The following is a 13,060-nucleotide window of genomic DNA, read 5'->3' on the forward strand; positions in this document are numbered from 1 at the left end:
TTTTCATTTTTACTATTTTCTTAAGAGTTTTAAAATCAAACGAACCTGACTTACTTAAGGAACATGGTAGTCATCTTGCGCTAACTAAAGATTTGGCGCACCATTTTCTGTCTGTGAAATAGGTTAAGAGGAAAGGGACAACTGGCAAGGTAGAGCAATCGAAAAACTTTTTGCGAGAAGAAAAATTTTCTTTTCAACTTGAAATTTCAAGAATAATATTTCTCTAAACAAGTACACCTTTTGCTTGAAAGAAATAACAATCGTTCCCATCGAAGATGTGGATGAAAAGCGTCAGATTAAAACTACATTTACAGTGTCAAGCAGTGGAGTCTTCTTGCCAATCCAATTAATTTATTCGGAAAATGATTTTTTTCAAAATTTAAAAGGAGTCCATCATTAAAGGTTTTGAAAAGGCTGTGGTACTTGAAGCTGTTGATGGCACAAAAAGTATATGCCAGATGTGAAAATCCTTTTTATCAGTAATAAAATCTCAACAAATGTTGCAAGGATAAGAAAAAAAAAACATTATATCTATGAAAATGCTCTTTCTTATCCCTGTTTTTGCACAAAACATTTTGCTGCTCATTCCGTAATTTTCAACATTTTAAATCAGTTATTTGCGAGCGAAAATTTTCTGCCGGGAAAAATATTCGTCGGGAAAATTTCGTAACTTCACAAAATATTGTCACACTTTACCCCGACTAAATTTTTACCTATAAGGTATTCAAGCAAAAGAGGTTCTTGTTTCACATACCTGCCTAATTTGTAATACACCACAAGAAGCCCAGAGTCTATAACAATTTCCGCAACAACATTCGAAATTGTTCGAAATCTGTAACGTTTTAAGTGCGTCTAGTATGAAATGGATTTAACACAGGCAGAATAACCATCCATAAGCTGCGTTAAGTTTAACCCGATAGCATTAAGTTTGACGCATAACGTCTTTTAGTGAAAGTAAGCATTAGGGTTGGCATCATGGTGTTAGGCTTAACACGCTCAAGTGGGCACTACGAAAACTATAGTATTGGTTTTCGTCGGGGGGAGGGCAAGTAAAAAATTTAAAATGGCGGAGCAGAATAACCAAACGTAATAAAGAATGAATACTTTTTTTTGCTTTTTAGGGGAGTGCAAAAATATACATTATATTTATAGCAAGTATCTGGGAATAGCACAAAAATTGTACCGAAATTTTGTATGGCTAGCTCTATATTTTCATGCAACAACCGAATTACAGATTTACAGGAAGTAAAAAAGGTTGCAAAACATCATCATCATCATTCTCGGCTTAACGTCCGTTTTCCATGCTAGCATGGATTGGACGGGGTATATTAATGACCCTCTTCCAATCTGATCTACACTGTGTTAGATCTAAACTCAACTTCCTCTGTATCAAGCCTGTCCTTATAACCTCCTGCCAAGTCTTTCTCGGTCTGCCTCTTGGCTTTGCCCCAGGAACTATCAAGTCTCTACACTTTCTTACCCAATTATCCCCCTCTATTCTTTCCAAGTGCCCCAGCCAATTCAATCTTCTTATCTGGATAACATCTTTAATTCTACAGATACTTAGCCTGCTTCTTAGCTCATCTGAACTCTTTCTGTTTCTCAGACTGGCGTTACACATCCACCTAACCATTCTCATATCATTCCTTTCTAAACTGTAAAGACCTTCCTGTTCACTGCCCATGTCTCATTACCGTACAACATAGCACTTCTTACACAGCCCTCATACAACCTACCTTTTAACTCAATTGACAAGACTCTGCTAGTCAATAACGGAAGTAACTCTCTGAACCTTTCCCAATCAGAACATATCCTGCAAGTAACACTTCTTCCAAAAACCCCTTTCACTGCCCAACATATCACCTAATAACAGAAGTTCTCAACTATCTTTAACGAGCCACTGTTGTACATCATTGAAGCTGGAAATACTTCATTATCTCTAATCTCACCTTTGCAACGCTTGCATACAAACTGAATGTCAGCTCTTAACCTTCCACTAATACTGCTGCACTTCTTATGTACCCAATGCTTACAAGTCTGACAAAGAATTGAGTTACTACCAACCCCTTTCCTGCAGAGTCCACAAGTCCACTTTGCAACTACAAGGTCACACTTGGCTGCAATGCTACTAATCATGACTTTAGACTTTGCTGTGTTCACCCTTAGCCCTTTCTCTTCTAGCGAAACACTAAAGAAAATTATGTACAGCTACATGTCGCATCATAGACATATCAAAAAAAAAAATTCGTTCGTCACAGTAATGTCTTCAGCCCTGATACCCGACAACTGCTATCGACAATATTTTGCAATAATTTTTATCCACATTTCGATTTTCAATTTTTATTGTGTATTAGGCTAGCCTTGAAAAAATGCTTGTGTCGCCTGGACTAATCGGCAGCCGTGAAACTATGCACTTAATACAGGTTGCCTCCCGTGACAGAAAATATTTAGTCAATTTCTTCAGGAATTTTTTTCAACTTTGCGACAATAGCTGTCGAAAGATTTTTTGGAGACATCCCTTTTAGCGAAATTCAGGAAAAACATTCTTCTAATCTGGATCTACATACAATTCATATGTAAATTTTAATTTTAGCAGTATTTTTTACGTCTTCTACATAAACCCTTTAGGGTATAAATTGCGAAACAAATTCTTTTTAGTGAACTTAGGCAAGTTTAATATCGCGAAATTATAGGACTTTACTAAAATTATTTCTCAAAAAATTAAATTCTATTATTAAGTAAATCAGTCAATATTGTTTGTCAAATATATCGGAACACAATGTGAAAAAAGAAGACAGTTGGGTTTCGGAACTGTAATCCGGGCTAGTCTACAAAACTGCAGTTGTTACCGGCTTCGGCAAAGTTGAAAAAAGCTATTTCGGTGAATTTAAATTTGTCGAATCAATCTGAGTTATTTCGTAAAATCTTTTTTTAAAGGAATATCAAAATTCCAACCAGGTTGGTCATGGTGTTGAATTTTTTCTTATTTTGTACAAATAATACACAACAAACAATACAGTAAAAAAAGAAACGAAAAACTGTTCGCGAATGATTTTTTCGTTGTAATTTTAGACTCAAGTTATTTTGTTTTTATAGTATACGGAGGAATTCAGTGTCACTACGTTTTTGGTATGTTATTAATTTTTAACAAAATCTCTGCCTTAAAGTCTATATAATGTAGGTTTTTTTAAACCAACGTGTATGCAGTGATTAACACAACACGACGGCGGACAAAAATATTTTTTATCCCAAACTTTCACGCATAAATGCTTGCTTTTAAGTATATATACTTGCTATTCCTGATTTTGAAGATTTGGCAGAAGTCTAATTTCCCAAGACAAAATTTTGCAGGAGTTTAAATTATAGAAAGTTAATTTTGGCAATTTTTGGGAGGAATTATTATTTCGAGAAATTTTGAAAAAAGCACACCACGGATTTTTGAATTCCAGTTTTTCTTGTAAATAGCATATTTTTTTAATGTGGCCCTGATTTCTTTCCCCCACACAGTGTTGTGTAGCGTACATCAGAATTTTAAACCACTCGAGATATGCTTAAAGCTGTCTCCTACAAAAAATATTAGTTGGTTGATTTTATATGAAAGAATTTAAAATGCTATCTAGCTATCAATCTTTTTTTAGTTGTTTTTTAATACCCTTTATTGGTTTCTGAGATATATAGGGCTGGGAAGTTTAGCTAGTTATGCAATGTTATGACATAAATTAGATGCAGAAAAACAATTGCTGGTAGAAAAGGGGATAACTAAGTATCATTATTAACGTGAATATATTTAAAATATCAAACTGGATTTTTTTAGAGGTAATATGGAGATTCCTAAACAACCTCTCCAGCTCTATTATATAAGCAATTCTTGAATTCTCAGCAAAGTTCAAACAAAATCTCCCGCTACCTTAGTGAAGTGAATTAAAATTTCGTTATTCACAAAATACGCCTCGAATTAGTGTGTAGCTTGTGCATAGGTTTTATGATGCCCCGATGTTGCAGTTAAATGAGGATCCCCAGCCGGCACAAAGACGTTTAAAAGACGTCTAAAACTGGTCTAATATATCCGCTTTTAAGACGTTTGTTGCAAGACGTCTTTTAGACGTCTAAGGAAAGACGTTTTTTAGACATCTTGCCCAGACGTTTTTAAGACGTCTTGCCGTAGACCTGTTTCAGACGTCTAAAAAGTGGACAATATAGACGTGATTTAGATGCTTTTAAGACGTCTTTCTCAGACGTTTGTAAGACGTCTTGTTGTAGACCTGTTTTAGACGTCTTTCTAAAAGGTTTTAAAGACGTGTTATAGCAGACATTTTATGCCGTACACGTTTTTGTATGTCATGGCACAGTGCGCGTATTTTAAGCATTAAAACTTAATTCTGTTATAAGGATTTAAAATTTATTCCCTTATCACTGGACAAAGATCTTTCTTACTTACTTCGCTTAAAAAATACCCTGTCCAGTTTTCAACGCGGGGACGATAATAAGTCTGATGTTTATTTACAACAATTTATTCCATTATAAACAATATCATTTGCAACAATAAATAATTTCACAACAATAGTTTAATAACAATTTTTCTGGTACAATTCCTATATTTTCCTACCCCAAATGAGGAGAAAAATAAGAAAAAACACACATTTTCTTCCAACATTCAGAAAGAAAATGTTCTAAAAAACCTGTCAACGTACCTCGAGTTGTTCAATTCATAATGGCGGCAAGGCGTGCGGACGTGTTTTGCTTGCTCCTGTTGTTCATTTTTATTTATACATGTTTTTGCATCAGAAAAAGTTGCTTTTGTCAACCAGATGGGATCAGTATCACTATTACTGGTTTGTGTAAAGAACAAGAAGAAACATTCGTTTATTCGTCACTGTTTGCAGTTAGATCGAAGTCCATAGCTCGATACAGAAAAAGAAGTTTGATTTGTTTGTTATTACTGGCTTGCGGAGATGTCGAAAGATGTCCAGGACCGCAATATGAACAGATAAAATCGTTTACAAACATGAAAGGTATAAAGTTCTTACACCAAAATATCAGAGGAATTTTTCATAACATGGCAAATCTTACTGCATTATTATCTTATGAAAATCGTATAGACATTTTGACATTATCTGAAACTCACATCGAAGCACAGAATGGGTGTGATAACAACGATTTATACACAATACCGGGGTACAACTTCATTTCACGTTGTAGAGAAATTGGGAAAGGTGGAGGTGTGGCCACTTATATATCGGAACAATTGACATGGAAAAGGAGGGAAGATCTAGAGGTGAATGACATTGAATGTATCTGGCTCGAAATTTTTCCGAAAAACGCAAAAAGTTTTCTTATATGCTGTATGTATAGACCCCCTGACTCATCTCTATATCTGAATTCTCGTTTTAACGAAATTTTAAGAGAAATGTTAATAGCTGTTAATAAATTAACACTAGAAACAATCATTATGGGCGATGTTAATGTGAATTATTTGAAACAAGGTGATCATCGTGAAATCAAAGATATATTCAAATTGCAATCATTTGTACAGCTCGTAAAAAAGCCCACGAGAATAACGCAAGACACTGAAACATTAATTGATGTGATATTTACTAACAAAAGTTCGACGATCTCCCACACGGACGTTCTACCTCTGAGTCTGAGTGATCACGATTGTATTGGTTGCGTAAGAAAAGTTAACCATCAAAAGTTTAAATCGCGCACCACACGATGTCGAAATTACAACAAATATGACCCTGAAAAATTGAACACAGACATAAATAATCATGATTGGCAACCTATGTATGAAATGAGTTCCGTGGAAAGTTCCTGGGAATATTTTAAAACAACAGTACATGCTATAATCGACAAGCACGCTCCCGTTATAACCAAAATGGTAAAAGGACGTTCCTGTCCGTGGTTGAGTGCTGAAATTAAGAAACATATGAACAATCGAGATAAACTCTTGAGGAAGGCACGAAAAACGAAGAAAGCGTCAAATTGGTGTTTGTACAGACAATTAAAAAATCTTTGTAACAACAAAATTTGAGTTGCAAGAAATGGTTATCAGAAAAACTTGTTAGTGGAAAACCGGCATAATCCTCGTAAGTTTTGGAAAACAATCAAAAGCATATTTCCTGCAGGAAAGTCATCATCTCCAACAAATAGTGATCAGCCGGATGCAGCTGAGAAACTTCTTTACGCTAACAAATTTTGTCGATACTTTTCAGATTGCGCTAGAAAATTGAAGGACGTCGCTTTTCCATTACGAAACCTTATATGGAGATATACTCCAATAATTTCGACCAGGACTGATAAACTCTTTCATTTTCATTACGTCACGAAAGTGTTTGTCGAAAAAGAATTAAAAAAATCTTTGAAGAGAAAGAAAGCCACCGGTGCAGATGACATACCACCGGGTGTTTTGAAAGATGCTGCTACACTCCTTTCTCAACCATTAGCATTCATTATAAACCTGTCGCTGCGTACCAGTACAATACCGTCGGACTGGAAAATCGCAAAAGTTACGCCACTTTTTAAGGGAGGAAATTCATCTGAAGAAACAAACTATCGACCTATCTCAGTTCTTCCTATAGTTTCCAAGATTCTAGAACGTGCTGTTCATCACCAATTAATTGATTATCTAGAATCAAATAACTTACTTTCTCGAAATCAATTTGGGTACCGTCGAAAACGATCAACGGAGATGGCGACTACGTTATTAACGGACAACATCAGGAAAGAAGTAGACAGTGGCAATCTAGTTGGTGCAATTTTTGTTGACTTGTCAAAAGCATTTGACACTCTTAGTCATGGATTATTACTGTCAAAATTATGTTCTTATGGTATTAAAGGAATTGCTTTGAATTGGTTCTCAGACTACCTCTTCAATAGAAAGCAGTATTGCGTAGTAAACAACGTAGCATCCGAAGAGAAAAGTATTGTCTGTGGTGTACCACAAGGATCCATCTTAGGACCTATCTTGTTTTTACTTTATTTCAATGACTTTGAAGAGTGCGTTAAATATTCTGAAGTCATAGAGTTTGCAGATGACACGGTGTTATATTTTGCGAGCAAACGGTTACAAGACATCGAAGACAAGTTCAATTACGATCTCGAGAAGATAGCCGAATATCTCAAAGATAACGAATTAGTAATAAATCTCAGAAAAGGAAAGACCGAGTCAATGGTATTTGGAACTCAAAAACGACTCTCGATGTATTCACGACAAATGAATTTATATTACAATGACGTTCCAATATCTTCAACTACACATTATAAGTATCTTGGTACTGTTTTGGATCCATCTTTGAACATGAACGAAAACTTCAACACGATTTACAAAAGAGCTTCGAACAAGCTACGTTTGTTAAGTTCACTCAAAATGGGTCTTACTGCGGATGCTGTTAGAAAGATCTACACAGCTATTATTTTACCAGGATTATCCTATTGCAGTAACGTTCAGCTCAAATTCAGTGATACTCAAATAAAGAGACTCGAATCCATTGACAATCGTGCTAGAATTCTGACTCAACAAAATGTTCCTGAGATCAGAAAAGAAATTGAAAAACGAGCTGTGCTGTTTGTTAAAAAATGTTTGGATGGTAATGTCTGTGATAACTTTCAAGACTACTTCACTGTGAAGCGTCATCAAAGAACAACAAGAAACAACGGTTTTCTTTTATTTATACCTAAAGTGAAATTAGAATTTGCAAAGGGAAGCTTCTTTTCAATGGGTGTGAGTTTATTCAACTCTTTACCCATTGGAATTAGGCAATGTGAAATTTTTGAGGAAGCTTTGTGTCAAGCACATTTTGTTTGATAAGTGTATTTGTGAGTGTGTTTTCCATACAGCCTGGTTTAGCTTTTGACACAATCTTTTTGAGTTTTGTGTTAACATTCTTTTTCAACTGAGGACTCAAATAGTGCACCGTTTTGTGACAGTTTCTTAGTTTGTTTCCCTGTTTTTCTCGATATAGTCTTTCTCTCTTTTTGTCTCTCATTTTATTCCGTACAAATATACATAATCTTCACATTACATATTTACTTTTTATCTATTGTATATAACCATTTTAAATGAATAATAATATTTTTAACATTTTATTTTCAGGACGCATATTTATAACAGTGTTTTATATACTGACATGCAAATCCTGTATAAACATTCGTTAAATAATAATAATAATAATAAAGTTGCCTCTTTTTTGGCCAGTTAAAAAACAAGGACGGTGTAAAATACTCGATTGGGTGTGACATTTAGTCAAAAAGGTTTTGTGAAGAAAGCATAAATATCCGTTCCGTACTTGCTTAAATAAACTTTCTGCAAAGTCTTATTCCCAAAATAAAGCACACAGCTATAGCTAATCCGATGAAATAAATCTAAAACGGTGTTTAAACATCTGGGTACTAATTAGTAAATAAATAACTATACAAATGTACACTAATTGTTTTTCCGACCCACTCCATCTTTGGCGCTGGGAGCATTTTTTAATTTTACAGCAAAAAATTTGAAGTTTTAATACCATCGTTTCCTTTTCTTCTTCCGTAATATTTTCGACTTCATTTAGTCCAGCTTAACTAACATCTTCATTATTTTCGATTGTCTGTCTATTACTGTTTTTATATGTCTAAATGTACAATAGAGAATATTGCAGGATCTTTATGAAATTCAGGAACACTAAAGGCTTTCGGGAATTACAATTCATTATTGGATTGTTTAAAATGTGAAAATTGATCTCCATTGATTATGTAAACCTAAAAATATTTGTGAAGAACAGAAATGAAGCAGACTTCACATCTTACCTTCCAATCTATCTATTCTTGCTACTTCATCCGTCTTTTCGCTGCATGGTGTTGATTCAACATCACTAAAAATTGCACGGTAATTTGTTTAAGAGTAACAGAAAAATTGCCATACCTAAGTTTATAAATACGTTTGTTCACTTACCTATGAGTATCTAATTGACTAGCAGAGTTCCTATAAAAACATTGATAAAAATTTGATTCATCTTTTCAATGTACGAATAACATTATAAAATTAAAGTTAAGCTTTTGCAAATATACCTGGATTGTATAAACTTTCTTTTCAGTGAAATACTTGGTGGTGATGACAATTGTGGTGGTGGTGGTGGAGGTGGAGAGTCTGGTAATGATGGCAGCCTATTTTATGAAATATTAAAGTTGTACATAAGAGGACTCTGTAATAATAATTTCTGCTCCTTTACAATCGTAGATAATGATTTGTTTAAAAACAGAAATGACAAATTTTTGCCTTCGTACCTTTCATTCAAATACAAATTGATGGCCGATGCCAACTTTGAAGACTTTTTCTTTTCCACTAAACAAAATTAATAATATTATACAAAAAAAAAAATGATATGCTTTTTGTTTTTTGGAAATTTCGAAAAATATAATTCTAGAAATTTATACCTTTTTTAAATACAATGTCATTTTCACTACTCCCTATGTTTTGACAATGATCTTCTTCACCTAATTTAATGAAAATACTTTTTAATAATTAGCACTCAGTAAGTATTTTATAAAACAATACTGTGTTTTCAAAATGTTCATGTCCCTGGGACTTAAGGTTTAGGTTCTTATATTGATACTTATAATACCATCTGTATTATCTAGTATCCAATCAAACACTAACTTATTAACATAGAATTCAACAACACTTACAATGTGGGAAATTGTATTAAAATCTATACATACCAGTGAATAAAATTTTCGACACAGGTATTTGCTGCCAATCTTGAGACGGTTCAGTCCGTGTTTTATAAAACCTGTAGTTGTTAATTGACTTTGGCCAGTACAAAATATTGTCAATCACCCAATTTGATGGCACAGTTGACATTTGCTTTTCACCATTTTCCAAATATTCAATACAGCTGTAACTCATTCTAAGCTAAGTAATCTATGAATAAAGCCTGTCAGTTAACTTTTTACTATCTGACTGAAAAAATGACTAGAAATTATCAAACATCATTTTTTTTTTGTTATTTGGGTTAAATATCCTATGTCAACAGACTAATAACTAATATCTACATATTTTCCACTGTTATATTTAACACTTTCAAGACACCAAATTTATACACTGCAGTTTATGAAAATGCAGACAACATAACATAATTACTCACTAATCAAAAACTATTTCATTCAAAATCTAATACTTTAGTCGTAACAATCCATTTGTTTCATAATTGTGATAAATATTCTACCTCAACAAACTATAAATAATATCGGCATATTCTTAACTTAACTTATTGACTGTACACTGTTGCAACACTTTCAAGACACAACACACAACATTAACATAGTTTATTGAAGGACTTGGTGATTAAATGAGGAACATGTATATACATTATGGTAAGCTAAATTATGCAAGCAGGCTCTAGTATATATATATGTATATATTATACAAGTATAATAAAATATTAAAACTTTTTTTTTCAATTTCATGCAACAATGGGTAAAGAACTATACATTCCTTAAATGGCAACATCACAACTTTTTTTTTAAGTCACAAAGTTTCACATCTTTTACAGTTTTTCTTTCATTGGAATCTTTGATGTACACAAGGTCTATCGTTCTTGAATCAATTGGAATTGAATAAAGAGGATCACAAGTTTTTGCTTTGTAAACATCACATAGTAACATTTCATTATCAAGCACTTCCCTTACTTTGCAAATATTCCCATTGACGCATTGAAATCCAGAATTTTGTGGCTTATTTGATAAAACCGAAACATTAGAATTAATTCCGCCAACACGTTTCATTATTTGAGCAACAGGATTGAAATGCAGGTATTTCATTTAATGAACATGATAAATTTTTTACATCATCATTAAATGGATCAGTGAATGCACATTGTAGACTGCAAACGAACTACCATAGATATCTTTACAGCAGTTAACAAACCAAATTAGTAAATCTTTGGCATAGTCAACTAAATCTGGCTGATTTTCAATGCCATCAGATAATAAAACACGCATTGCAATATTTAAGGCAAGGAAGTGGCTATAAACATCATTAGACATAATACCCTTTAAAACAAAAGGACCATGGTACAGAAAGAACTGGCGAAACTCAGAGGCTTTCCAGTCTGGTAGCCCTGCAAGCGAACGAGGCTTTCTATTAAATTCAGATGGCATTTTTCCATGAAACAGAAGCAATTTTTCAGTTGATTTCATATTTGATATTTGACATAATGGTGGTCCTTTAGTTAAAAAGTTTAGCAAACGTTCAACCACGCCAAGCAACACTAGATGCGTATAATTAAGAGGAAAGTGTTGATCATATCCAAATTTAACTCAGTGAGGGGTGAAATTTCATTTTTTTGATGAGAATGTTGGTAACTTAAGGATTGGTACTCTTGATCTTTTCTTCGTTCATCTGCTCCAAAATCGTTGAACACAATGCGGTTTTGTAAATATTGTCCTTTAATTTTACAGCGTTCACAGGAATGATAACCAGTATGACCCATAATACATTTGAGTAAAGAACGAGCAGGAGCGTCACAAATTATCGCTTGAAGATTAAATTAGTATAGCTTATTTTCTATTCTGACAACATCTTGCAACAGGGTTTTTGCCTCAACAATAAATTCTGACAGATAATCTGCAGGTGAATTTGGTTTAGCATAGGCATGAAAAATAACAATAGGAAATACATGATTACTGTTATTAATGTAACCAAATATTGGCCACAGCTGAGAACTGAAGGATTTCGACAAAGGCAAACCATCAATGAACAACTAATGTAATGGCATCAGCGTCCAAAGACAGAAAAGAAAAAGCTTTATTGATTCCTTTTTCTATGCCCACATACCCAAAGGTCACTCCACACTTTGTGGTAGTCTGTACTGTTCTTGGTGTTCTCAGTTGTGTCCGTGAATCTTTCGGAAGTTCTGACAGACCACTATTTCTCAGTAAACACAATAGTTTATTAATGCATTCTCTAGAGCAGTTGCACTTAACTGCCCATGTAGCTAAATTAAATTGCAACTCACACTGTTTTTTAACATCTTCACCAATCACATCTACGTCATCCATTGACAGAGAGGACACTGTTTTTTACCATCTTCACCAATCACATCTACGTCATCCATTGACATAGAGGAACTTGATGACGACTCTGCACTTTCAAGATCTGACACAAAACTACAGTCAGCACTACCTAAATCTGATTTATCACTTCTAATAGCAATTTCTGCTGTTTCGACTGCAGGCATAGGCTCATCATTACTATCACTACTGAACTCTCTAAACAACCTTTCTGTATCACGCTAGAGTTTCCTTCTAGCATGCCTTTTCTTTGACTTTTGCATAATAGCTAGGAAGACACACATATACACTACAAATAACTACATAAAAATCATAGTATTCTAACTAAAGGCCTTAGCTATACCTCTGTAGAGATGCTTAAACTCATAAAAACTAAAATACTATTCTTTTCGAAATATAGCTAAGCTAGCTAGCTAGCTAGCTATAAGTTAAACTTAACTCAAAGTTTTCATTAGCTGAGATGTTACATTTCAGAGTAATCTTTAACTAGCCTAAATAAAATTAAGGCTAGCAGATATTGCTTTATTTTGAAAGAAAGATCACTCTTCTCTCAAAAAAGAACCCAGACACACTTGATTGCCATTATTAGTCTTTGTTGTGTTATGTAGGTCAATTTTTTAGAAAAAATGTAAACTTACCGACAAAGATGACAACTCTTTCAAGAGTTTCATGAAACTAACTGAGGTGTTGCGGCAACTAGATGGGGGTTATTATGAGAAGGACATACTCTTAATTCATGTACTCATGTACTCAAGAGTTATAAGAATAAATATTAAAAGAAGAAACATATTAAAATAAAATAAAAAGGTTTAGGATTGTATTATTTTTAACATAACTTAATCGTAAATTTAACTATTTTATCTGCAACTCTAACATCTGACGTCATTTTTTTCTGTATTAGTGTATTTTTTCTATACGGTAAAAACATTCAATTGCGAAATGAAATACTTTTTTGTGATAAAAATTATTTATGTTCATTGATTACACAAGGTTTTTAAACAATGTATTTCGC

The 13,060-nt window shown here is 33.6% G+C and overlaps 1 protein-coding gene and 1 long non-coding RNA gene across 2 annotated transcripts; one reads left to right on the forward strand and one right to left on the reverse strand.

The window, feature by feature from the left end:
• The first annotated feature begins 4,711 nt into the window (after positions 1-4,711).
• On the forward strand, positions 4,712-7,625 carry LOC130630077 (uncharacterized). Its single transcript, XM_057443475.1, has 3 exons — positions 4,712-5,987; positions 6,066-7,522; positions 7,611-7,625. The coding sequence occupies exons 1-3, from the start codon at positions 4,712-4,714 to the stop codon at positions 7,623-7,625; spliced, it is 2,748 nt and encodes a 915-aa protein (XP_057299458.1).
• A 712-nt stretch (positions 7,626-8,337) lies between these two features.
• LOC130627498 (uncharacterized) lies at positions 8,338-12,651 on the reverse strand. Its single transcript, XR_008981830.1, has 4 exons — positions 9,046-12,651; positions 8,930-8,959; positions 8,785-8,849; positions 8,338-8,609 (listed from the first exon to the last, which is right to left on the reverse strand). It is a non-coding gene; the product is annotated as an uncharacterized LOC130627498 (long non-coding RNA).
• Between the last annotated feature and the right edge of the window lie 409 nt (positions 12,652-13,060).

The sequence above is a fragment of the Hydractinia symbiolongicarpus genome, chromosome 2, assembly GCF_029227915.1.
Source record: "Hydractinia symbiolongicarpus strain clone_291-10 chromosome 2, HSymV2.1, whole genome shotgun sequence".
Taxonomy (NCBI): Eukaryota; Metazoa; Cnidaria; class Hydrozoa; order Anthoathecata; family Hydractiniidae; genus Hydractinia; species Hydractinia symbiolongicarpus.